At 59.0% G+C, this 26,208-nt stretch overlaps 2 protein-coding genes across 5 annotated transcripts; both read left to right on the top strand.

Annotated features, from left to right (window-relative positions):
• Positions 1-924: 924 nt before the first annotated feature.
• Positions 925-8,876, top strand: SCN1B (sodium voltage-gated channel beta subunit 1). Its single transcript, XM_045532370.1, has 6 exons — positions 925-1,317; positions 2,940-3,106; positions 3,758-3,998; positions 7,620-7,761; positions 8,084-8,155; positions 8,244-8,876. The coding sequence occupies exons 1-5, from the start codon at positions 1,278-1,280 to the stop codon at positions 8,148-8,150; spliced, it is 657 nt and encodes a 218-aa protein (XP_045388326.1). The 5' UTR covers positions 925-1,277; the 3' UTR covers positions 8,151-8,155; positions 8,244-8,876.
• A 1,250-nt stretch (positions 8,877-10,126) lies between these two features.
• On the top strand, positions 10,127-26,008 carry HPN (hepsin). 4 transcript variants are annotated; one of them, XM_045532368.1, is made up of 13 exons: positions 10,127-10,289; positions 10,839-10,908; positions 16,146-16,247; positions 16,327-16,368; positions 21,472-21,601; positions 21,673-21,795; positions 21,928-21,968; positions 22,088-22,253; positions 22,356-22,546; positions 24,678-24,773; positions 24,965-25,107; positions 25,282-25,446; positions 25,735-26,008. In XM_045532368.1, the coding sequence occupies exons 2-13, from the start codon at positions 10,893-10,895 to the stop codon at positions 25,744-25,746; spliced, it is 1,227 nt and encodes a 408-aa protein (XP_045388324.1). In that variant the 5' UTR covers positions 10,127-10,289; positions 10,839-10,892; the 3' UTR covers positions 25,747-26,008. The 4 variants fall into 4 exon arrangements, with proteins under 4 accessions (XP_045388324.1, XP_045388322.1, XP_045388323.1 ...); XM_045532366.1 differs by having other exon boundaries at positions 25,652-26,008; XM_045532367.1 differs by having other exon boundaries at positions 10,128-10,289; positions 25,666-26,008.
• The last annotated feature ends 200 nt before the right edge of the window (positions 26,009-26,208 follow it).

Raw genomic sequence — 26,208 nt, 5'->3', positions numbered from 1 at the left:
GTGTCCTCACCCTGGGGGGGTCTTACATTCCAGGGTTGGAGGGACAGGAAATGCACAAACTGTATAAAGGAAGAACGTAATGTCAGGTAGTGGCACTGCTGTCAAAAAAAGCTAAACAAGACTAAAGGAGGTCAACTGAGGCGTGGGGGAGGCAGTGTGCCCTGAATGAACACAGAGGACCCGAGGAAGGTGCCACTGGACTCGAGCTGCAGGAGGCAGAGGGGTGGTCCCGACAGACAGAAGAGCCGCGGCCAAGGCCCCGAGGCAGGAAGGAGCTCCTTGCGCCGGGAGCCGCAGGGGCCTGGGTAGCCAGAGTGGAGTGGGAGGAGAGGTAGAAGGTGACGTCAGAGTAATAAAGGGGCGTTGGGGAATCACGAAGGGGTGCTCGCCCTGAAACAGCGCCTCCAAACTCCCAGGGCAGCCTCTCTGGCTTGGACTCCAGGGTGCCCCACCTGCCTGGGGGGGGTCTGGGGTATATTGCTAGCCCTAGCCTGAACCCCCTCCCATGCCCGCTTGGGTCCCCGCACAGTGACCTCCGGGCCCGGACATCAGGGATTGGAGGGGGATATCACTTTGAGGAGGTCCCAGCCAAGCCCTCCTCAAACTCGCGAAGATGACCTCCATAATCTGAAGTCGGAAGCCCGGCCCCCAGACTGCCCTCTAAGTCCTCTTGTGACTCTGTGACTCTGGGGGTGACCTTTCCCAGACTCCGAAGACGGGGGTCCCCCGAGGCTGGCGGGGTCGAAGACAGTCCAGGTGCCCGTGCCCAGAAGCCGCGGTCCCTGCGCCACCCCAGAGGCCGGTGCCGCTGCGGCAAAGGCTGGGCGGCCGCGCCCTCCCCCCGCGGTGATTCATCCCGCCCCCTCCCTCTCCCTCTCTGCCTCCTCCCTCCCGGGCCGCCGCCGCCGCCGCCGCCGCCGCTGCAGTGCGCAGGAGACCGCGGTCCGCGCCCGAGCGCGCCGAGCCGGAGCCGGAGCCGGGCCGGGGTCGGCGCACCTGGCGGATGCGCCCGGCCGCGCGCGCCACCGCCCCAGCCCCAGCAGCGGCCGCCCGCGCGGCGGGGATGCCCGGACGCCGGGCCCCGGGGCTGGGCCCCCGGCGGTAACCGGAGCGGGGGGGCCGCGCCCCCCCTCCTCCCCCCTCGCCGGTCCCAGAGCCGCAGCTGCCGCGCCCGCGCGCTCCCGGGGACATTCGACCCGCCGCCGGGTCCCGCCGCCTCTCGCCCGGCTATTCCTACCGGCGGCCCGGGAGGGGGGCGCAGCGTGCGCGGCGCAGCCATGGGGACGCTGCTGGCCTTCGTGGTCGGCGCGGCACTGGGTGAGTGCGCCGCGGGCGCGCGCGGCGGGGGGCGCGGGCGGGGCGCGGGATTCGCGCTCGGGACTCCGGCGGCGGCGCCAGGGCAGCCCCCGGCCCAGCCCCCGGCCCCGCCAAGTCGGCCTCCGAAGTTGTGCGCGCAGGAGCCGGGCCACGGAGGGCGGCGGAGGTGCGGTGGGCGCGAGCGGGCGGGGCCCGGGGCCTCGAGGCTGCGGGCGCCCGGCCGGGGGCGAGGAAACGCGGAGTCAGCTGCTCCCGGAGTCCCGCAGGCTGCAATGTGACACCCACAGCCGCGGGCGGGGGAGGGGGGAAGGCAGCGCCCGGAGACGGGGACGAGAGAGACTGAGATACCCGGAGAGACAGGGACCGGAGGGAGGGGGCGAGGGACAGAGAAGGACTCGGTGCCCCTGAGTGCTCCGCTGGGCGACTGGGGACGTGGGGGAAAATGGGAAGCAGGACAGAGAGAGGGTATGAGAAAGGGACAGCGAGAGTGTCACAAGTCTGAGCCGTGGAGGGAGAGAAACTTGGGAGAGGCAGAGGAGATGGAGAGTTGACGGGGAGACGGAGCCGGGGAGAGAATCTGGATGGAATTTAAAGAGGGAGAGACACGGAGAGATGGGGACACTACAGAGGCAGCGCGAGCCTGGAGAGAGGACAGACCTTCAGAGAAACCCCAAAGAGCGACGCGGCTGGGGGAGACCAAGACAGAGGTGCCTGGAGAGGCCGAAAGAGACAGCAGCGGGGGTGGCAGACAGAAGTCCTGAGGATTAAGGCACAGAGAGATTGAGGACAAGGAAAAGACCCAAAGCCGGAGCTGAAGAGATGGGGCATTAGCGAGTGAGCACTGGGGGACAGGAAGGAGCTGGCAGGTACCGGTGGGATTGGATCCCGTGGGGACGCAGAGGTCCTGAGGCAGGAAAGAGCTCAGGAGAGAGTTTGGAGAAGCTGATGGCGGAGGGCATGGAGGTGACGGAGCCTGGGGAGTAGGGGACACAGGCAGGAGAAGTCTGGAGGCCTCGGATCACGCAGGGGCTGTGGGACTGGGGAGCAGGGCTGGGAGTGGGTCTGCCCTGACTCCAGTGCCCACGGAACTACCCACCCCCAGGCCTTCCTTTCCCCCAGCCCATTTGGGGCTGGCTGGTTTGGAAGACCCACTTAATGGTGGAAATCGCTCTGCCACCTTGAACTGCTAACACAGCTGGAATTCTAGTCACACCACCTAGATGCTTTGGGACCTTGGGCAGGTGACTTTCTGAGGAGTCAGAAGGGGGACTTCGGTAGAGAGACTCTCGCGTTACTGACAACACTGACGGCCTGTTTATGGGCACCTCCCGTGTGCCGGGCCTGCCTAACTTATGGAATCTGCCCTGCCACCGCTGGAACCAAAGATGATCATTCTTTCATCTGACACAGAGAGGGAAACCGAGGGTCGCAGAAGATGAGCGACTTGCCAAGGTCGTGCAGCGAGTGGCAGGGCCCAGTGTGGCGCCCAGCTCTGTCCACTCAAAATCATTATTGGGGGGAAACAGATGGTTTTTGAGGGGCCGAGAGCCGACAGCCAGCGAGCCTGGCATTGCCTAGGGTGATGAGTGCCTCTGCTCGACCTGAGCCTGCTGTCCCCGCAGTGACCTCAGCCTGGGGGGGCTGTGTGGAGGTGGACTCGGAAACCGAGGCCGTGTACGGGATGACCTTCAAAATTCTGTGCATCTCCTGCAAGCGCCGCAGCGAGACCACCGCTGAGACCTTCACCGAGTGGACCTTCCGCCAGAAGGGCACCGAGGAGTTTGTTAAGGTGTGTGGCTGCCTGGCACGTGTGGGAGTTGGTAGGCCTGGGTCTCAGGCTGGGGGGCATTTGTTTTAAATAACGTGCTATGATTGACGACCTGCATCCAAATTCTGGCTCCACCACTGACTAGCTGGTGACCTTAGGCAAGTCACTGAGCCTCTCGGGCTCCAGCCCGTAAGTGTGTGTGAAGACTGAGGTGATGCAACTGGCACGTGGCTGGCATGAAAGAAATGTCATTGGACTTATTTGGCACCTGCAAAAATGTCTTGGGTAGTCATCACGGAAGAAAAGCAGAACTTTTTTTAAATTTCTGTATTATGTGTGTGTTTTGAATTACGTATGAACTTCTATGACCTTTTGGAGAATTGGGGTCTCCGGCAGCTGGGATCAGGGTGTCCCATGCCTGCCTGAGCAGTGTGTCCGGTGGCTGGGGAAGAACTGCCGGGGAGGGCCCAGGGGGCCCGGTGGGGCTTGAGAGGAAGCCTCAACCCTAGCCCCCTGGCACAACCCTAGCCCCCTGGGCCCTTCCTGCTCAAGGTCAAAGTGACTGAGTTCGTGTGTGGCATCTGTGTCTGTGTGTGTCAGGGCAGGGGACAGCATTAGGGTCAGTTGGGGGAAGACAGGCCCAGGCAGTGACGCCCCCACCGCGGCCCCCAGATCCTGCGCTATGAGAACGAGGTGCTGCAGCTGGAGGAGGACGAGCGCTTTGAGGGCCGTGTGGTGTGGAATGGCAGCCGGGGCACCAAGGACCTGCAGGACCTGTCCATCTTCATCACCAACGTCACCTACAACCACTCGGGCGACTATGAGTGCCACGTCTACCGCCTGCTCTTCTTCGAGAACTACGAGCACAACACCAGCGTCGTCAAGAAAATCCACCTGGAGGTGGTGGACAAAGGTGAGATGGGGCCTGCCTGCCCCTTCGCGCCGCCGCCCACCGGCAAGCCAGATGGAGGGACAGATGACAGATGGCAGGTAGGGGACAGGCTGGCTCTGTGCCTCGGCCAGCCAACTGCCCACAGCAGCAGGGGGAGCAGCACCCCCCCCCCGGCTCCAGCTCTGGCTCCATTTCCCTTCAGTCCATGGAGGGCCACAGTATGCCTCTCCCCACGGATATTCTGGGTACAAACCCAGCTCTGTCACCTGTGCTGTGTGTCCTCTGGCAGGTGTCTCCCTGTCTCTGAGCTGAGGGTTGTTCTGTTGGAGACCGGGATGATAACAGTCTCTACCTCTCAGGGTGTCCTGTGAGCCCTTATTATGTCACAGGGGCTTAAAAGGATTGAGCATAAGGTTGAGCATCGGCTGCTGGCGTGTGCCCAGCTCACAGCAGGGCCTCCTGCACGGGGGGGAGGGCAGTGGTTCTGACTGTTCCCGCCCTCTGTCGCGAGATAGTAGTATGTCCCCCAGAGCGCAGCCCCTCAGGCTGCACTGTGTGCTGCCGTCACCAGGGAGTCTTGCTAAGGTGCAGGTCTGACCGCAGATCCAGGTGCCCCTGGGAGCCATTTCTAACAGCTCTCAGGTGAGGCCGGTGCTGCAGGTCTGGGGGCCACTGTGAGCAGCAGGGTCAAAGGGTTTTTGAACCATCTCATCATTTTGGCTTCAGCCACCTTGGCCCCTTCTCCGAACCATCTGCTGACCGACATAAATTGGAATTTTCCAGGGCCCTGTGGCCGGCTGGCTTGGAGAGCCTGGGAGATATCCCAGGCCTGGAGCCAGCAAAGAGCCCGGGCAAGTGCGTCCCTCGGGCCACAGCGCTCACATCCTGGCGGCAACACGCGCTGCCTTTCCTCCCGAGAGACAGTGCTGGCCGCAGCCTTCCGTGCAGTCCCGGCTGAATCCTCCCCACCCTCCGGGCTGGGGCTCTCACTATCCCCTTCTTACATATGGGGAAACCGAGGCTCAGGGAGGTAAGGTTCCGTGGCCAAGGTCACGCAGTTGGGACCTGGACTTGGGTGACTGCGTTTCTGTTCTTGGCATGATTCACTGTGCTCTGTTGTCAGCCAGAGCCTGTGGGTTTCTTTTTATAATTAGCATTTTTACGTTTATTGTCAAAGTGGCGCAGCGGAGTGCAATCAGAATCACGTCTGAGCCGCTCCTGGGTGTAGGTCACGGTGCTGGGGGGTGGTCGTCACGGACACGGAAGGGGGAGCCCTGCCCTCGTGGCGGGGGCAAGGCAGAGTCGCTGAGGACAAAGACATCCTCAAATCCTGGGGCTGAACAAAACCTGTGTTATTTCTGTCTCACAAACGTGTGCAGAGGTGAGGGTGGACGGTTCTTTCCATCTTGTCGCTCGGCCTTTGCCCAGGATGCCGCCCCATCTGGGTGGTGGGGCAGGGCTGTAACCCGGTAGAGCCTCTTGTTTAACATTATCTACATATGACACCACCCCCCGGAGCCTGTGTTTTTAACAGTATTCACCACAATATGGAGCGCTTCACGCTGTCCTCCCGGAGCCTGTGTTTTCCGCATCATCCACCAAGTTCTAGCGTTTTTAATGCACCTTATTATAGCACTGCCTTGTTAACATTACCCCCTACAGTATAGTAGTTTATGTTATACTATACAAGTGTTGCCAAACATATAATAGTATTTCATCATAATCCATCATACTAGAGTATTTGTAGTGTTCCCCACCATGTTTTCATATTTTATCATTACCCACCATGTATGCTATAGTACTTAAAAATATTATCAATCCTATTGTGATATTTTTCAGTATTCCTTGTTACACTATACTGTTCTTCATTACGCAGGTACTGGAGTATTTTTAACATGACTCATCACACTACAGTATTTTTTCGTTACCCGCGATGTTATTGCATTGGTAGCATCGCCTGCCAGGGCATGTTTTTGAGGCCTGCAGGGGGCGGCTGGGACTTCTAACCTGGGGGCTGCCTGTGTGGGCCCGGCAGGTGAAGCTCTTAGAAGGTTTGGGTTTTTGAAGAAATCAAAGGTCTCCCTAGAGAAGGTGCCTCTGACCTTCTGTGTGACCCCGTGAGAAGCTCCCCTCTGCCTCAGCGTCTCGTCTGTACAGTGGAGTAGCGGCAGTCCCCCGTCCCGAGATGTCTGCGTGGGTCTGTGGAGACTGTGCTGCATACATGGCAGCAGTTACCAAGTGTCTCTGCTGTGGAAGCTTCCAGAGCAGATGAGAGCTCGGATCCTGCAGTCAGTTACACTTGGACCTGTATCCTGGCTCCTGGAGTCCAGTCTGGGCTGTGCATCTTTGGCCTAGCACCTTCTCCTCTCTGGGCCTCAGTGTCCTTATCTGGAACACGGGCCACGTACTCATGGCTATCACTGTCCTAACCTGACGGGGAGAGCAAGTGAGAAGGCCAGGTGGGACAGCCAGAGATACCCTGCTCCTAAATCCAGTGGGGGCAAGAAATCCAACCACTGAGCTTTGGCCAACATGTATCCAGCTCAGCATAGGTTCCTGCAGCCCGTTGACGTGGGAAACCGGGATCAGCCCTGTCCTCGGGGCTGTTCCGAGGCATCAGGAAGAGGCTCAGATAGAGAACCTAACACCGAGCCTGACTGAGACCAGGCACCCACTGCATGAGATGCATTAATGATGTCTGTTGAATGCGCAAACCAAAGAAAGAATGGATGAAGGAATGGGGTGGAACCTGTCCCAGCTCCTCCTTCAGGGAAGTGCGGGTGGGATGGTGAAGCATCCAGCCCTGCACCCTCCCTCGCTCTGCCCCAGAAAGCATAGCTGCCATCTGCACAGGGTGGCACAGCAGAAAGTGCCCCTCATGGGGAGGAAGATGAGTGAGAAAAGCGGGAAATGGGATCTCGGCCCTCCTGGAGGGGCCAGGATGGGGGATGGTTGCCCGGGAAATCCACCCAAGGATGTCAGAGTGGCTTTCGACCCTGGTCCCCTGCTGACCGCGCTCCCTTTGCAGTTTAAATTTAGGCTGAATGAAAGGACGCTGGCAATGGCAGAGGCCAGCGCTGCGGAGAGGATGTGGGGTTTCCGGAAAGCAGCCAACATTTAGGCAGCGCTGGCTGCGTGTTCAGCCAAGCACGTCACGGATGTTAACTCATTTCCTCTTCCTAGCAGCCCTGGGAGAGGGTATGGGTGTTATCATACTAATGTTACACGGTGGGGAATGGAGGCTCAGAGAGGTGGAGTCATTTGCCTAAGGTCACACAGCTAGTGAGAGGCACAGCCAGGATTGGAACCCTGGCAGTCTGGCCTCAGAACCCCTGCTGTTCACCATTATGCTGTCCTGCCCCACTTATGATGTAATAGTAGTATTCATACTAGTGAATATTTAGCGGGTGCTATTTATAGGTCAAGCACAATTCTAAGGGTTTTGAAAGCTTATTTGATTCTCATAACACTCTCGGGAAGGAGGTATTGGGATTAGCAACGTTTTACATTTGGGAAAATGGAGGCCCAGAGAGGTCGAGCCACTTGCCCAAGCTCACGCAGCAAGCTTGCGGCACACTCCGGCTGTCGTGCCTCCTGAGCCGGGGTCTCAGCTCCCACCTGACCCCTGCCTGGCCCCCGCAGCCAACAGAGACATGGCGTCCATCGTGTCCGAGATCATGATGTACGTGCTCATCGTGGTGTTGACCATCTGGCTCGTGGCGGAGATGGTTTATTGCTACAAGAAGATCTCTGCCGCCACGGAGGCTGCCGCGCAAGAGAATGCGTGAGTGGGGTCGGGGAGGAGGGCGAGAGGGGCCCCGGGGGCCCTTGGGACTCGCCGCAGGGGCGCGTGAGCTGAGGGTGTGGGGACGAGGGAGTGGCCCAGGGTCCCAGCTGTCCCTCCCCTACGGTTGTCAATACGGATATGGGGTCGTCAGGCCCCAGCCCCTTCCTCCCTCAAGCCCAGGAGCCCAGGCCCCAGGCGGGGCATCTCGCAGACCCTCCTGTCCTAGCTCAGGAGCACAGACACGCAGCCTTCCTCAGTCCCCTGGGGGCCGGGCCAGACTGCTTATGGGCTCGCTGTACCCCTGGCCTTCCCCCCACAGCTCGGAATACTTGGCCATCACCTCGGAAAGCAAAGAGAACTGCACGGGCGTGCAGGTGGCCGAATAGCCCCGGTAAGCTGGGTGGGCGGGCAGGGGCTGGGGGGTCGCGGAGGGTTGCAGCCCACTAGGCACCTAACTCCCTCTCTCTCCCTCCCCTCAGGCCCTGTGCTCGCCTGGAGAAAGAGCTAGCCCTAACAGGAGCATCCAGGCGCAGCCTGCCCCCTGCGGCGGGGCTTGGCCACCCTGGGCCTCCACATGCCTCAGAGTCCTGCCAAGGGAGCTGCCAGGGTGGGAGGGGGCGGGGGGCTTGGCTCGCACCCCAACCCAGCCGTCCTCCCCCTGCCCATCGCTGCCCACCGCCATGCATGATGGAAAAGCAATACTGCCGCTGCCCCACCCCTGCTTCTGCTGCCTGTTTGGGAAGGGGGCGGCAAGGTGGGGGCAGCGGCTCCGCACCCCTCCTTCTTGCTGATTTGCACACATTGGCCGCTTCGGACACGCACTTCTGGGGCCAGCCCCTCCCCACCTCATCCCTGCCCGTGGCAGGGGGGTCGTGACGGGCTGGAAGAGTTTGGGGCAGGGGTCTGGGACCCACTCCGACCCCCAGCATTGTTCCCCCTCCTGCTTCCTCCGGCTGGACCTGGGGTCCCCTCCCTGTGATGCACTCTTGCCCCGGCCCAACCCCGCCCTCTCTCACCAGCCTTGGACTGGGGCCACTTAGAACGGGGCCGTTCAGCCTTGTCTCTCTTTACAGAAGTAGTTTTGTTCATGAAATAAAGATTCTTGGACTTGAGTCACAGTCTCGCTCATGAGCCCAGTCACCCTCTCCATCCCCACCCCCAAATCCTGGAGCCTCAGTTTCCCCCTGGGGACACTCTCTCCCGGGCAGGAACATGCCTCACACTTTGAGGGCTGAGGACGGAAAGAGCGCAGGTCAGGCTCAGCTGCTTGCTGTGCGATTCATGGGGAGTTTGGGGGTGCTGGAGTGGCAGATGGGTGGGAAGGAGCTGGAGGGTGCAGGGGGTGGGGCGTGGAGGGAAGAGATGAGGCTGATGCTGGGGCAGGGCAGGGTTTTGTGGGGTTCGATGTGTGCCCAGCAGTGTGGGCCTCTCTGGAGAAGGGGGAGCTGGGGAGGAGCCGGGAGGAGGGGTGTGGATGGATGCAGAGAGAGGAGGAGAGGTGGAGACTGGGGCCGGGGCAAACCCAGTGGGCACAGGGGGCACCTGCGGGTGAGCAGGTGGGTCTGTTGGGAGGGATGGCCGTTCTGGGGTGCGCAGCCGTGGCCTGAGGGTGGGTGGGTGTGTGGCTGACCACAGGCAGGTGTCTGGTGGTGACCCTGGTGTGTCCGGGTGTTTATCTGGCCCTGGGCTCTGACGTGGACACTCTTGGCTGCTGGTGGGACAGTATGTGTCTGCTTCCGGCCACTTGGCCTGGGCCTCAGCACTCGGCGCTGCCTTTTCCGGGCCAGCCCCCCCATCCCCCCTATCCAGGACTTTCCTGGCTCCAGAGGTCACCTCTGCAGGCGGCAGAGAGGCTGCCAAAGCAAACCAGCCCCCGTGACTTGTAGGAAAGCAGCTGGGGGAGGGGGCTGGGGGAGGATGGGCCAGGCCAGGCGTCTGGGCTGGAGGGGCTGGGCTGGGGCTGGAGTCAGGGCAGGGAAGGGGGCTGGGGTCAGGGCGAGACTTCGCTGTTAGGAGCTGGGTAGGGGGTGCAGGAAAGGGCAGGCAGCATGGCCCCGGGGCTGGGCAGGGGGAGCTGGGAGGCACAGGGGCTGAGCGAGGTGAGGCAGAGGCCGGGCAGGGGCTGCTGGGGCCTCCACCTGAGTCCTCCCGTGCAGATCCCCATCCTTCAGTGCTCCAGGCACCCCCGGCCCTCAGCCAAGCCTGTCCCTGTTCCCACCTCCCCGCAGACAGGCACACCTGGGGCCCCTGGAGGCTGGAGGCAAGACCGGTTGTGGGCCCAGTCCCACCAGCCAGGTGGCCTCCAGCGCTGCCAATCCCATTGTCCAGCCTCTCCCCGCCCCTTCCCCCGCCCCTTGCCCAGCCCCCTCCTCCTCAGGTGAGGCAGCCCGGCCTAGCAGGCCCCACGCCGCCGCCTCTGCCTCCTGGCCCGCTGCTGCGGGGCCACCATGCTCCTGCCCAGGCCCGGAGACTGACCCTAAACCAGCACCATCTCGCAGCTCCGCCCCCACCTGCCGGACCCCAGGGTAAGAACCAGGGCCCCAGATTCACGATTCCAGTCCTGAGGACACGGGCTCCCTCACCACCTACTCCGCCTGATGCCCACCTCCTGATAGAGGGGCCCCCAGGACCCCAAACAGTGGGCCCTCTGACTGCTCCGCAAGGGCCGAGGCATTTCAGCCCGCTCTTCCTTCAGCACAGAGGTCGGGCCTCAGTTCTCCCCTCCTCCCTCATGCTGAGGAGTCCTGGCCCCCAAATTCCTCCTTTCCCAGGACGCAGGAGTTCAGGCCCCTCAGCCCTCTCTTCCCTCAAGCCCAGGAGTTCCGATCCTCAGGCCCCTCCTTCCCAGGCTCAGGCATGGGGGTCCCCAGTCCTGCAAATCCAGTCATCCCCTGGCCGCTGGTTAGACACTGACCCCAGCCTTGAACCCAGCCCGGTCTGCGTCCGTGATCACAGCGTGCTCTGGCCAAGGCCCCGGCCCTCCAGCCTCCCTGGATGGGCGCCTGGGATGGGGCACCAGGACTGGGATGGGCTGGGCTCCCCCAGGCCCTGCCTCCCCGTTCCTCTCCCCACAGGTCCCACCCCGGCCCAGGAGGTCAGCCGGGGAATCATTAACAAGAGGCTGTGACATGGCGGAGAAGGAGGGTGAGTCCCCCTTCCCCGAGCCCAGACTTGACTTTGGCTCTGCCTGGCGCCTCTCCCTCCGAGCTCTATTCTCAGCCCTCCGCCCCCTGGAGCACTCTGCTCCCACCCCATCTCCACCCCTCTGAGGCCTCCTCCACCCGATTAACTATTAACCCAACTTTCTGTGTGCCTGTCCCACCGCCTGTCCCACCGCCTGCCTCCCTGCTACCCCCTGTGACCTTCCTGGCACCTGGCCTCAGTTTCCCCTCGCCCCCAGTGGTTTCTCAGCTAACCCCAGACCTGCTCTCTCCCTGGGGCTCGGGTGGGGAGACCACAGCTACCGTGGTTACGGACACAGATTCTGGAGTCAAACACACAGACCGGCATTTGCATTTGCTCCTGCCATCTTGACATCGTTTCTCTGGGCTTCGGTTTCCCTCTGGGTGGAGCGTGGACCCTAGTACTCCCTCTGTGAGGTGGCTGGGAACATGGAACACGTGAGACACCAGCACGGGGCTCAGCATGTAAGACACACCAGAACCCGCAAGCTGTCATGGCAGAGGTTGGCAGACGTGGGGTCCCAGGGACCCAGGACCCCTGCAGATTCCAGACTTTCCTCCCACCTCCTGGCTCTGTGGGCAAAAGAGCAGAGGGGGGACTTTGGACTGAAAGGATGGAGAGGGGAGAGACAGCAGCGGAGCCACCATGGGGATGACGGACAGAAACCGCTCCGTGGGGTAGCAGGCACAGGAAGGCCCTGGGCGGCTCCCGGCGTGGGCTCCCTCTCCACCTCTCCCAGGCTTGGGAGCCAGCTGGAGGGCCCTGGCTCGGGGCAGCCTTTCCCTCCTGCCCTCCCCCAGCTCCTGCTGACTCCCTCCTTTCTTCCTGGAGCCAGGCTAGCTGGGGTCAGTCCCAGGCAGTAGCATTTCTAGCTGTGTGGCCCTGGGCAAGCAGCTTGCCTTCTCTGGGCCTCCATCGCCTCACCTGTAAAATGAGATCATAGTGCACGCCTCGCAGCGTGGCGAGAGGACGGAAGTGCCGTGGCAGGCAGGAAGCACTGAGTATGTTGGCCGAGATGGTTAGCACGGATCTCTGGCCTCCTCGGGCGTCTCAGACCCCAGACTGTTCAGCTAACCCAGGCTCCCAGACGCTCCAGAGAAGGTGCCGCACCCTAGCTGAGCAGGTGGGCAACACAGCTGCTCCTTGGGGACGATGTCTTTCTTGGAGCTGATGGCAGGGGACACCAGCGCTGGAAACTATGTATGAATGAACGAGGGAAGAAAAGCAGAGATGCCCGGATGGCAGAGATGGTCCGGCTGCAGAGAGAGCACAGGGGCAGGGAGGGCTCTGCCGTCTTCCCAGGCAGCTCAGGCTGGTCCTGGAGGGCAGTCCTGCTGCTGGGGCCGGGGGAGTCACACCTGGACCCTGGTGCCGGAAGGTTCTGATGCTGCACTTACTTGCTGAGTGACCCGGGCTTGGTGGCCACACCTCTTGGGCCTCCCTTCCTCCTCTGCAAACTAGATGATGACGGTGGACAGTGGTAACTTCCTTATTAACAGCGGCAAGGATTTAAGGAAACTGGGCCGGACAGGACGGGGTTAGGGCAGGGCTCTGAGTGGGCAGTGGCTCCTGGTGTCTGTGCTAGTGTGCTACTGAAGCGTGCCCAAGGTGAGGTTCCGGGTGCCACCTGGGGACTTGGAACTGGAGGAGGTGGCATCTGAGTTGCAACTCAAAGGACGCCAGGCAGAGGAAGAGCAAAGCTGGAAGCTGGGGGGGAGGGCGTGCAGTGGCACACAGATGTTTTGGAGTTTCTGGAGGTGTTGCTGGGGGCAGAGCTGAGGGGGAGGTGAGGCGCACAGCTGGACCAGGCTGGTTTGGGACTCGTTTTTTGGTGAGGGACAGGCTGATTCCTTGGCAGTGCTGGGTCTCTCCACAAGGTGGCGCTGCTGGTTACTTTGTTTCTCTTGTCTGCTCTGTATTCTCCAGGTTTGGGTGGCTTTTTGGAAACTCTATTAGGTGTTTGATAATGACCTGCAGAACTATCTGGGAACTTGGGGAAACATGTTTAATCCCCAAATCCCTAAAAGCTCAGGTTATATCCTTGAGGGCCTGGAAATGCCAGGCTAAGGGTCTTAGCCTCTGTCCAGGGGGCACTAGGGAGCCACAGAGGGTTACAGGTAGGGAAGGGACAGGTTGGATTTGCTGTTTCAGTAGGCTCCCCAGGATTCTGGTCCAGGGTGCACAGAGAGGGAGGCTGAGCCCAGCAGTTGGGTGGGGCTGCACCCAGGCCGGGCCGTGGAAGGGCGGGAATGAGAGTCACTCAAGAGGCCGGAGGGGCTGTGGGCCCGGAAGCTGTGGGGTGCGGGAGAAGTGTCCTGCAGACAAGGGACAGTCTGGGAGACGAGGGCCTCTGAGACAGGGCTTGGGAGGAAGAACACGTCCGGGGAGACGTTGAGGCCATTCTGGGACCTGGTGGGTGTGGTTCCAGCAGAGGCATCTGAGAGGCTGCAGGACCCCTGATCTGGGACTTAGAAGAGAGTCCAGGGCTGGGGACACAGAGGAGAAAGAAGCCACAGCGGCGGGTGGGACAGACTTAGGAGGAGCGGGGGCGTGGCTGCTGCCCACCCGAGGAACTCCAGATTTCAGGGAGGAGGTCCAGGGTCGGTGGGTACGGCGCTGTCAGAGAAGTAGGAGCAAAATCAGGTGTGGGTGGTGTCCCAGAGGAGAGCATTTCGTTCAGGAAGTTGGAGTCACGTAAGACTCCAAAGGTGTCACCTGTGAGGGCTTTGCCACCAAACAGTGGGGCCAGCACTGTCCTGTGAGAAGACATGGGGCATCTGGGGGGTGCCCGGAGAAGCAGGGAGCAGAGTCTCAGGGAGGAGTGGGGCTTCCTGAGCAAAAAGGCTCTGTCACCTCCAAGGGATCGTGGGGTTGACGATGCCGCCTCTCACACAGAATGAGGACACTTCCTGTCCCAGCAAGGATACACAGAGTGGATGCGTCGTCCCACACTGGGGGACCAGAGTGGGGACACTTCCTGTCCCACCAGAGGCACCTGTTTTAGAGGTGCCTGAAGTTCTCTGAACCAGAAATTGTGGAAAGAGTTTCTTCCTCTTACCCTAGGAGACACAGGGTGGCACTGCTTCCTGTCCCACCAAACCTACCGGGACCTGTAGGCCGGATTCCGCGTAGCCGGGAGCCCTGGCAGGCACCTCTGAAAACAAAGAAATCAGGACCAGCCTGATGGCTGCAGAGAGCCAAGACCTCCCGCCGGAACCAGGAGGGTGGGTGGGCAGAGTTGGGCGGCTGGCGTGTCCCTCTCAGGACAGGCAGGGCTCAACCAGCAGGGGCTGGGCTGGCCTGGCCCCCGGGGCCTCTCTGGGGGAAGGGAGTGTGGCCCTCATGCCTTGATAGGAGCCACTGAGCCTCCAGATTCTTAAGACACTCAGACAGTGGCTGTCCCAGGAAGGTCCCGGCCTGCTCCCTGCTCTGATCCGGGTGCTGGCCGGGCGCTGTGCCTGCCAACCCTACCCCCACGGGTGTGGGTGGGAGAGTGGGGAGCCCCTGCAGCCCTGGACGTGTTCTGCAGATGCCAAGGGCGCTTGAGCCTGAGCCAGGCCGAGCTGAAGGCCTTAAGCAGCCTTGTCTCGTGGGTCCTCCCACAATCCCTGGCCGAGGGGCTGGCTTTTACTTTCCAGGTCCTCTGTTGCACTGGGGAGGAAGCCCCTCTTCTCCCTGGGCCACCAGGCCTCCTTAGCGGCCCCCAGCCTTGGTTCCCGCCACTTCCCTCAAGCCCAGGCCGTCTGGCCACCTCCATGGCCTCTCCAGCCCTCTGACAGATCATGCACGTTGTGCTTATTCCTGCCGCAAGGCCTTTGCCTGTGCTGTTCCCTCTGCCCACAATGCTCTTCCCTGAGGTCTTTGCATGGCTGGCACCTCACCTGCCAGATCTTAGCTCAAAAGTCTCTTCCTGGGGAGGCCTCCCTGCTGCCCCTTCAGCGGCCCGTCTGTGCCCACAACCTGCAATTGCTGTCTTCACTGCCTTTGCTGCAATCTGGAAACAATCCGGTTCATTCACTTGTTTACTCGTTGATTTCCCCAACTCCCCGTCTACACTCACGAGCCCCCTTTGAGCCATCACCTCATCTGTCTTGTTTGGGGTGTGTTCCCAGAGCCTGGAATGGTGCCAGGCACACAGTGGGTCCTCAGTAGGACAGTAAGCAAGTAAAGTCCCGTTTTACTGACGGAAAAAATGAGGCTCAGGGAGGTGTAGGCAGTTGCCCAGGACCACACAGCATTTTAAGAACCTGCCCTGTGCCAGGCACTCCCACTGGGTGAGTAAGTAGTGTGGCTTTGCGGCCATACGCTTGGGACCCGGCACCACACCTGCCCAGGGTTCAGGACCCTTTCTCCTCTGGGCTGCGTCACTGTGGGCAGGTGACTCCACTCCTCTGAGCTGTTGGAAGCACGAGGACCATAATGGGGTTGAGATAAGGACTGAACGAGTTAATGAGCCCGGTTTGGCTATTATTATTATTATTATTATTTGAAAGACCTTTAAAGCGTTATTGTCAGGCGTGGGTGCTAGGTGGATGCCCATTTAATAGATGAGATGCTGCGACTCAAAGACATGATGCCACCTGCCCAAGGTCCCAGCTAGGAAGGGGTAAGGACGATATTTTAAGCGAGGCTGGCAAATTTGGATTCTCAACCTCCAGGGGCGGATTTGATGGGAGCTGGGTCCTGTGAGAGGGTCTGGCTTGCGGGGTACCCAGGGCAAAGCATCTAGAACAGCAGAAAGAAAGGCAACAGCAGGGAAGGGAGCTGCCAAGAGGGCAAAGGTCAGGGGTCACGGTCCCCAAGAGGTTCCAAGAACATCTGGAAGAGTCGGCAGGAGTGAGAGGTCCAAGAAGAGACGGCACAAAGCAATGACGGAAATATAAAAGCGCAGCATCATTGGGGAGGAGAAATCCCATAAGTGCCAGGAAAGTGCTGGAAGGGAGGCCGGGAGGGTGGCAGCCGGCCCAGCCATGCCCCCTTCCCAGCTGGAACCCCTGGGGAGTGAGACACCTGTGGTTCACGCAGCAGAGGAGGGAGGGCCCTGCCAACCGCTCAGCCCCGGGGAACTGGGCCCAGGGTGCTGCCTGTTCGGGCGTAATCCGTTAGCCTTGGGGGGCAGGGCAGAGCGGGCCCAGTGCCCAGACCCTGCCGCGATGAGGACAGGCCTGGCTGCGGCCCCAGCATGGTGTCTGTTGCAGGTGGCCGGACCGTGCCATGCTGCTCCGGACCCAAGGTGGCAGCTCTGACTGCGGGGACCCTGCTGCTCCTGATGGGCATCGGGGCGGCGTCCTGGGCCATCGGTGAGAGTGGTCCCCGTGCCTCTGACCTGCCCTGGGCCCTGCAGCCTCCAGCCCGCCCTCACCTCTGCCTTCTCTGCAGCGACTGTTCTCCTCAGGAGTGACCAGGAGCCGCTGTATCCAGGTGAGCAGGCAGCCCGGACCCTCGGGGAGCCCCAGTGGAGACCTGTGTCTGGCGGGAACGCGATAGAAGTTATTTTTTGAATGCGTGTGCGAATGCGCGCGTTCGTGCTGATAATAATAGTGCATTTGTGCTGAGGGCCTGCTGTGTGCCAGGCACTAAACACCTCCCGAGTCTAACCCAGTGTTTTCCAGTACCCACTAGTGCAGCGGGAAATTAAATCAGTGAGTTGGGAAAACCACATTTTTTAAAAGTACGAAATAGAAAATATGAAAATATTGGGGTGCATCTCTTTCTCAGGAAAAAAAAAGTTTTGTTAATCTTCTGTTTTGGTTTTGTGTATTCATATCCATGCAAGCCCACTGCATCCTTGCAGCAGCCCTGTGAGGGTGGGACTGTTGCTCTCATTTTACAGATGGGGAACCTGAGGCTCAGAGCAATGTGGTGGCTTGCCCCAGACTACAGGCTCCTTCGGGCTACATCATAATGTGAAAATATATTTCGTGCTGTGGGGCATGGTCAAAACACGTTTGAAAGGCACGCTGTGAATCCGGTGGACATTTCTGGCTCTCCTAGGAGGTAGTTGCTATTATTGGCCCCATTTTACAGATGTGGAAAGTGAGGACCAGGGAGGACCAGGGGCCGGGAATGGCTCTTCCACACGCCCATTTTAGATGTCTCTGCAGGCATGCGGAATGAATGGGCACACGAAGGAATAGATGAAGACACTATTAATAATTGTGGGATGAATGAATGAATCCTCCCCAGTGCCAACTCCAAGCTGCCGTTCCATGATGCCGGGCAGCAGGAGGAAAGGGGAATTTGGGTGGTGGGATGGATTTTTCACTCCCACAATGAGCCTCATCTAATTCAGTAAAGAATTCGGCTCATGCTAAAAGGAATTGAAGATCCAGGCATAAAAAGCCAATATCAACGTTAAGCATCTCCGCCGGCGCTCAGAGCATTTCCATGTGCCAGGACTTGATGGTGTCTAGTCATTAAAGCTTCACAACAACCCATTTCCATATGGAGAAACTGAGGCACAAAAAGCCAAGCGACTTGCCCCAGGTCACAGAGCTAGTCGGTGAATTAATTGCCATATTGAAGGCCCTGGCTGCAGCATTTACCAGCAGGCCTGAGAGACTGGGGCTGTTACCATCCCAGCATTTTGCACATGGGGAAACTGAGGCCCAGTGAACTGAACTCACTTGCCCAAGACCACACGTGAGACAAGTGGCAGAGAAAAGGGATCACACCCCTGCCAAAAGCCCCCCTGTGGCTCCTGTGCCAGTGGGTAAAATCCCAGCACCTCGCAGGCTCCAAGCCTCCTAGGGTGGGGGCCCCTCTTCACCCCCAGCTCACGCTTGCTTCCGGCACTGCCTGGACTCCAGTCCCCGGGCTGCCTCTTCCTCAAACGACCCCTTTGCAGGAAGCCTTAGCTCACCTGCTTCTTTCCAGCTCACACCTAGGGGCAGGTTTCAGTTCTAGACTGTCACTTCTGAGTTGTGGGCCTCTCTGATCCTCAGTCTCCTCATCTGTGAGATGGGAATGAGAATTCATCCGAGGAGGTACTTATACTTATCCCTGCAGTGCTTGGCTCTTAGCCACACCATAAACGCTGGCTGTGGTTTCTCACCCTTCAGGCTTGAACTTTCCTGAGCAAGGCCTGCCGGGACCCCCGGACTCCACGTCCCTCCCGCCCCATGGCCGTCCCTGCTGCCCCTAGTAACGCTCCTCACATTTGCAGTTAATTACTCCTGGTGAATTCCAGGAGGGCAGGGACACTTTGTTTACTGTCAGACAGTGCCTGGCACAGAGTAGGTGCTCAGGAAAACTTTGCTTAATGAATGAGCGGAAAGACAAGTCCCCAAGCGTCCATCTGGAGTGTAAGTGGGTCACGAGGCAGACCCGGGTCTGGCCAGCACTCTTTCCTTGTACTCAGGGTTTTTGAAAAATGTTGGGAAATTATGAAACAAACAAACACACAAAAACAACTCCGAAATTGTATTGCCACCTCATTTTTCTGAGATTTTCACACCTCTAAATATATAAGACAATTTGGGGAGCACATGAGGTGGCCCAGAACATGCTTTTTGTGTTGCTTAAAATAATGGAAACAAGAATAAAGACTTTAAAAGTGAGAAACAGTGGCATAGAATGTGGCTTTAAAAATAGTTGGAAGGGGCATTTGATGCCCCCCCCTCCCCGTCTCCCCCAAGACACATCCGTAAAGTGCTATTTTTCCCCCCGAAAACCTCACACTTTCTGGAAATCACATTTCTGGAGCAGTTAGGAGTCATTTTAAAATAAAAATCCACCCCCCTGCCTCAGTTGGTATTTCAAACCTCAAGTCTTGGTCTTGGAACTCAGGGGGTGGTGGGCACCACCTAGCAGCGATGCCAGGCGTCCCCTGCTCCCACTGCGGACACGGACAGCCGGGTGGCTTCTCAGTCCTGGTCGAGGATGAGTGCATTTGGGGTGGGACAGGCAGGGTTGGTGTGAGACCCACGGAAGGAGCAGGAACATGCAGGTCTGGGTTCGATTCCTGGTTTTGCCAGTTGTTAGCTGTGTGCCCTTGAGCCTCAGTTTCCCCATCTGTAAGATGGGCATAGAAATGGTCACTATCTCCCAGATGGTTGTGGGATTCAAAGAACTACCCCAATGTGACACATAGCGTGGGGCTGGCCCAGTGACCTCCCCCAGGGAACGGAGCCAGCGTCGTTACTGTGCTGTTGTTTAAGCCTCAGGAGGGGGGTGGGGGTCACTTGAGGGGGTGTCCAGGGCAACGTTGAAAGCTGGGGGTCTGGAGTCACTCAGGCCGCCAAATCCCCTCTCTCTGCCTCTCATGCACTTGGTGATGTTGGGCACGTCACCCCACCTCTCCAAGGTTCGGTTTCCACATGTGGAAAATGGGGGTGATCTTCGTGAGCCCTGGGGGGTGTGGCGAGGCGTCGGTTGGCAGTGGGGCAGGGAGAGCAGGTAGCCTCGTCCTGGGCGCACAGTAGGACCCCAGCAGCCCAGGGCTCCCCTTGGAAGCCCGGCCTCTCCTGTCCAGACCTCGAAGCTGGGGCATGGCCTTGCCCGTTTCCTCCTGCGAGGACGGAAAAGCAAGTTTTCGGCAGACTCGTTTTCCCAGAATGTGCTCTCAGAACCACACAGGAGGCTCGTGAGAAAAGGGCAAAGGGTTTTACAGCTGATCTTTCTCCGAGCCTGCCCCTCCCGGCCGTCCCCATCTCTGCCAGTGTCAGCCCCGTGCTGGGGGTTCAGGCCAAACACCTCGGCTTGTCCGTGAACCCTCACTTTCCTCGACGTTCACGTATGAATCCAGTCTCCCAGCAAACCCTGTCGGCTCCACCTGCAAAGTCCCTCCGGACTCGAAACCCTTCTCCCCTCCACTGCCCCCGCCCTGGCCCTGCCTCCGTCCCCTCTGCCTGGACATTCCAGCAGCCTCCTCCCTGGTCCCCTGCTCTGTCCCTGCCCCCATGGTCTGCTCCCCACCCGCAGCCAGAGGGGGCCCGGGAACACCTGGGTCAGGTGCGGGGAGCCCTGCCTGGGCTGCACCTGGCTCCAGGCGACAGAGAAGCCCAACGTTGATCTGTTCCCCACCTCTCGCCCCCTCGCTTCCTCCGCTCTGGCCTCCAGCCCTGGGGCCCTTGGGCGGGCACTTCCTTTGGCCTACTTTGCTGTTCCTCAGTGTCTGCGCCACTCCTCACCTCCTCCGGATCCCTGTCCCCCTGCCACACTCCCGGGACACTTCCCTGCCCACACATTGAAAAGTGCAGCCTCACCCGCCATGCCAGCTCCCTTCCCTCCGTTGAGTTGTATTTGTCACCATGGCCCCTTCTTTCCTCGTGACACATGATCTACTTTATTCATCTGTCCCATTCGTTATTCCATCTCACCTGCTGGGCTTTGGGCGTCACAGGGGCAGGGGTTTTGTCCGACTTGTTCATTGCGGTGGCAATTTGTCCATTGCCTAAAATAGAGCTGGCACGTACAAAGTGTTGGGTAAATGTAAGTAAGCACCCCGAGGGCCGGGACCCTCCTGCGGCATTAACAGGGTCCTTCTGACTTCCTGTGGGCAGCAGACGGGGGACTTCAGGGACCTTCCGTTCTCAGCACAAACTGCCCCCAGCCAGCCCCAGACATGAGCCATCTCCCATGAGCTCTCTCTGGCTCTCCTGTAGACCTCGGCCCTGCTTCATGTCACCATTTGTAATGATGTGTTTGGGTGGGTTACGATTTTACTGCCACCTACCTCCCCACCCCCAGACTTTGCCTTGGCGAGAGCAGAGCCCAGAGCTGTCTTTGTGTCCCCAGCGTCACCCCACACTGGGCATGGAGCATGTGTCCAGTTAATGCTTGTTGAGTGAATGAATGAATACTACATTTTCTGCTTGTGTAATTATTCACTTTAGCATGTTCAAGGCTCTGATGAGTCCTGCAGAAAAAGATGGTTATTCTTTATCTCTCTCTTTCTTTCTTTCAGACTATAAGATATCTATTTAAACATTTTGGCAATCTGGTGTATTAGTCAAGGATTTTTAGGCTGGAAAAGACAAAAGGAAAAAGTAAAGAAACTGGTTTTAAAAGGGGGGAAATTATTAACTCACATAACCAACAATTCTGGAGGTTCTTCTAGCCTGGATGCATCAAGGGGCTTTAAAAATGTTATCAGAACTCTCTCGGCTTCCCTCCGTGTTGGCTTAGTTTTCCCTCATGGGGCGAGGATGGCCCGGCAGAGGCAGCCTCGTGGGCCGTTCCCCGGGGCTCGGCTCAAGCAGTTTTCCCAGTGTCTAAGTCCAGTTCCAGACTCGCGGCTCCTGAGCAGCCAGCCCGGGCAGCTGGCAGAAGGAGAATCCCTCCTGGATTCCGCGGGGCCACAGCCGAAGTCCCAGGGCTGCTGCTCCTCGGTCTGACTTGAGCCGTCGAGTCACGGCGCCAGAAGCAGTCACAGCCGTGGGGAAAGGAGGGCCCTGAGGGGCCGCGCTGGGGTTCGGGGCTAAAACCACGTGGCCGCGGGACAGGCTGGGAGAAGCCCAGGCTGGGGGGCGAGTGGGGAGCCCGGCTGTGGGACCCAGGCGCCCCGGCCCTGTCGCCCTGCAGTGCAGGTCAGCCCCGTGGACGCAAGGCTCACGGTGTTGGACAAGACGGAAGGGACGTGGCGGCTGCTGTGCTCCTCGCGCTCCAACGCCAGGGTCGCTGGACTCAGCTGTGAGGAGATGGGCTTCCTCAGGTACTGGGGCCCCCCGGAGGGGTGCGGGCCGGCAGGGCGGGGGGAGCAGGCCTGACCCCTGCCCTGCCCAGGGCACTGGCCCACTCCGAGCTGGACGTGAGGACGGTGGGCGCCAACGGCACGTCCGGCTTCTTCTGCGTGGACGAGGGGAGGCTGCCCCACGCCCAGAGGCTGCTGGAGGTCCTCTCCGTGTGGTGAGGAGGGCAGCGGGGGGGCGGGGGGAGCGACACCCCGGCCCCCGCTGCTCCCCGGGCACCCCACACCTGCTCTGCTCGTTTTCCTTTTATCCGTCTTGATTGGTTTCTGTATTTCCCTGTCTCCCTCAGTGACTGTCCCAGGGGCCGTTTCTTGGCTACCATCTGCCAAGGTAAGACCCTGAAACTCAGGACCTCCCCCCAGACTCTCCCCAGGGCAGGGCCAATCCTGGGCTCTGGGGGCCTGGGCTCCAGGCTCCTTCTGCCGGCCCGACCGTCCCCCCTCCCACAGACTGTGGCCGCAGGAAGCTGCCCGTGGATCGCATCGTGGGGGGCCAGGACACCAGCCTGGGCAGGTGGCCATGGCAAGTCAGCCTTCGCTACGATGGGGCGCACCTCTGCGGGGGATCCCTGCTGTCCGGAGACTGGGTGCTGACGGCTGCCCACTGTTTCCCTGAGTGAGTCCCTTCCTCCTTGTGCCAGTGTTGGGGGGCAGGGGAGCAGAGAGGCTGGGGGCCTATGCCTGGGCAGGGCGCCACCCTCCCTCCTGTTCCTGGTAGGCGGAACCGGGTCCTGTCCCGCTGGCGAGTGTTCGCTGGGGCTGTGGCCCAGGCCTCTCCCCACGGCCTGCAGCTGAGCGTGCAAGCTGTGGTCTACCACGGGGGCTACCTTCCCTTTCGAGACCCCAACAGCGAGGAAAACAGCAACGACATCGCGCTGGTCCACCTCTCCAGCCCTCTGCCCTTCACAGGTAAGTCTGGGAGCTGAGCCTTGGCTTGGGGACTTGAGGCCAGGAGGACCGAGGAGGGGGCCAGGGGCCTAGGAGAATAAACTTATGATTCGGGTGATGGGGGCGTGACCTTGAGGAGCACAAACTGGGCTTAGCTGTGAGTGATTGGTGCAGCCACTTTGGGAAACTGTCTGGCATTTCCTCGAAAAGTTAAACGTAAAGTTATGTTACATAACATAAAGTTATGCCTAACCCAACAATTCCACTCCTAGGGTATACACCCAAGAGAAATGAAACATATGTCCACAAAAAAACTTGTACACAAACATTCATAGCAGCATTATTCATAAAAGCCAAAAGACAGAAACAACCCAAATGTATACACAACCCGAATGTGCATCATCTGACAAATGGATGAAGAAAGTGTGGTATATCCATACACTAGACTAATATTGGCCTTAAAAAGGAACGAAGTACTGATTTACGCTGCAGCCGGGATGAACCTTGGAAACTTTATGCTAAGTGGAAGAACCCAGACCCCAAAGGCCACACATTGTATGATTCTGTTAATCTGAAATGTCCAGATTAGGCAAATCCATTGAAACAGACAGTAGATCGTGGTTGGTGGGGTGGGAGGGGGGCTGGGGGTTGCGTGGGGATGGGACGGCGAGATGGAGAGGTGATTGGAAAAGGGTATGAGGTTTCTTTCGGGGGTGGCAAAGTGTTCTGCATCGATCGCAGAGACGGCTGCACATGTCTGAATATACGACAAACCATTGACTCGTACACGTTAAGTGGGTGAATTGTACGGTATGTGAATTATAGTTCAATAGAGCTGTTATCAAAAAAATAATTCAATGAAATACAATGAAAAAAATCTAAAAATATATGAATGAATCAAATAGAAAGTAAGCTGGGAGTTATTCCCTCTGCGGTGCCCCGAGCATTTCTTTGGTCTCATCGAGAAAGACTCCCTTGTGTGCCAACGTGTCCTGAACAGCTCTCCGGCAGAGCAGGCCTCAGGCTCCAGCTTTTAGCAGGCCATAGTGGAATAATAATAATAATAATTATAATGATGGTTGTGATGATGACAGTAAATTAATAGCAGTGATGATGAACGGACGCAATGCAGTAGAACGATATCACAGCAGCAGTAACGATGACGAACGCCACCCCGCGCTGCCTCCTGCCTGCCGGCACTGCCCCAGGTGTCCCGGCTGTAAACCTGAGCAGGTCCCCCAGCCGCCCTGGCCCCCCCTGGTGCGGGGGGCTCTGCTGAGATCCCGTTTTCCCACATGGGGAAAGGTCCCAACACAAAGAAGGGAAATAACGCCCCAGACTCCCAGAGCTGGCAAGTGGCAAAGGTGTGAGCCCAGACCAACTGGCACCGGCAACTGTGCATGTGACACGCGGGCTGTGCCCCAGAGAGTTTGGGGCCATTTGGGGGTTGGCATTATGTTTATTTTTACGGTTATTTTCTTTTTCATGGTCAGTGGTACTAGCTTCCCATTGAAGGCAGCGATAGGTGTTTTTCTTTCAAATAAAACCTGTCTCCTTAGAGAAAAGAGTCGGGGAGTTAAAAATACTGAAGTTAGGATGTGTCCTTGGGGACACAGGGGGATGGGTGGGAGTGGCTGGGCTTTGAGACACATGGTTGAGGGGTAAGGGCATGGGGACATGGGCTTTGGAGTCAGATTTAAATACTTGCCAACTGAGTGGTTTTGGGCACATGGCTTCACCGCACTGTGCCTCAGTTTCCCTTATCTGCAAAATGACTTCCTAGGGTTGTTGAGATGATTAAAAGGGTTACTATAAGAGTTTAGAGAGGGGCCAGCACGTAGTGAGCGCTCGGTAATGCTAGCAGTTGTTCTACTGCCGTTATTATCACCAGGTATATGAACGCCTCTTACATGCTACTCAACAATCCACCAATTTCTCAGTACAACCTCTGGGGAGAAATGATTATTATTTCATTCTATAGTTGAGAGCTCTGAGACTCAGGCAGGTGAAGTCACCACCTGGCAGCAGTCAGGGCTGCCAGGACTGCTTGTATGGGTTGTGCACTGCACAAGGGCACCAGAGGCTGCTGGGAAGAGGTTTGTGCCAGGTGGGCTGGCCAGCAGGCGCTAGACCAGTGAGGTCCCTCTCACAGAATACATCCAGCCTGTGTGCCTCCCGGCTGCCGGCCAGGCCTTGGTGGATGGCAAGATCTGTACTGTGACAGGCTGGGGCAACACGCAGTATTACGGTGAGTCCGGTCCTCTGCCTGCGATGCCCCCACTAGGGAGACTCTGAGCTGTGCTGGGAAGGGCAGTGTGGCTGGCCGAGTGACTCTTGGCCCTGGGGTGTAGGGACACCAAGGGGCATGGGGTGGGCACCAGGAGGGCAGGGGGGTGTGCATGCTCCCCAGCTCTGCCAGCCTTGCCCGCACACCCCCAGGCCAACAGGCTGGGGTGCTCCAGGAGGCCCGAGTCCCCATAATCAGCAATGATGTCTGCAATGGCCCTGACTTCTACGGGAACCAGATCAAGCCCAAGATGTTCTGTGCCGGCTACCCTGAGGGTGGCATTGATGCCTGCCAGGTGAGGGACTGTGGGAGAGCCCTGGCCCCTGCCAGCCCAGGACAGAGACACAGGGCAATGGGAGGCTGGGCTCCCTCTCTTAGGGCCAGACGGCTCTGGGGCCCCATGGCCATCTGAGAGGGCTTCTTGGCTAGCCATCTTGGCCTCCAGCCAGGCCTCTCCTTCCCCTTCCAGGGTGACAGTGGTGGTCCCTTCGTGTGTGAGGACAGCATCTCTCGGACATCGCGTTGGCGGCTGTGCGGCATTGTGAGCTGGGGCACTGGCTGTGCCCTGGCCCAGAAGCCAGGCGTCTACACCAAAGTCAGTGACTTCCGGGAGTGGATCTTCCAGGCCATAAAGGTGAAAGTTGGGCCTGGATGGGAGCCAGGAGTGGGGACGTTTGGGACATTGATGGGGGCAGAGGGAGGCAGAGATTTTTCAGGAAACCCAAGCTCAGGCCTAGAAGAGGCCCCCCAGGGAACAGAGGGACTTCCGAGGGCTTCCAGGGAGGGGAGGGATGTTGTGGGACTTCGGGGGAGGCCTCTCAGACCTCGGAAGCCCCCAGTTGTCTTTCCCCAGACTCACTCCGAGGCCAGCGGCATGGTGACCCAGCTCTGATCCATGGCTTCTCCTCGCGTTCGCCTCCAGGGTCCGAGTTGATCCAGGTGGCACTAGCCCCATGTGGTAGGATCCACGCTGGGCCTAGGATGGAACATTTTTGTTCTTGGGCCCAGCCCACAGGCCCAAGGATGTCCTGCCTCCAGGGCCTTCTCTTCCACAGTGGCGGGCCCACTCAGCCCTGGGACCACCCGATCCTCACTGTCCCAACCCCCATGTAAATATTGTTCTGCCATCTGGGGACTCCCATCTAGGTGCCCCGGTGACGGGATGCTCTTTAAATAATAAAGATGGTTTTGATTAATGTGGCTTCTGAGCTTGCAAATGTAAGCAGCGATGAGGAGATTTTTGGGGGGAAGGGAGGGAAGGGAGGAATTAGGGCCTGGAACAAATCAGGTGGGGGGTACAATTCCCCAATTCCCACTGACCTTAGAGAGATTTTAACTGGTTCACTTAACTGCAAATGCCCTGGATCTTACTGGCTTCAGGTATGGCTGGATCCAG

Source organism: Lemur catta, chromosome 19 (assembly GCF_020740605.2).
Source record: "Lemur catta isolate mLemCat1 chromosome 19, mLemCat1.pri, whole genome shotgun sequence".
In the NCBI taxonomy this organism is placed as follows: domain Eukaryota; kingdom Metazoa; phylum Chordata; class Mammalia; order Primates; family Lemuridae; genus Lemur; species Lemur catta.
Note: the sequence above shows the minus strand (reverse complement) of the source record. Positions and strands in the feature narration are given on the sequence as shown.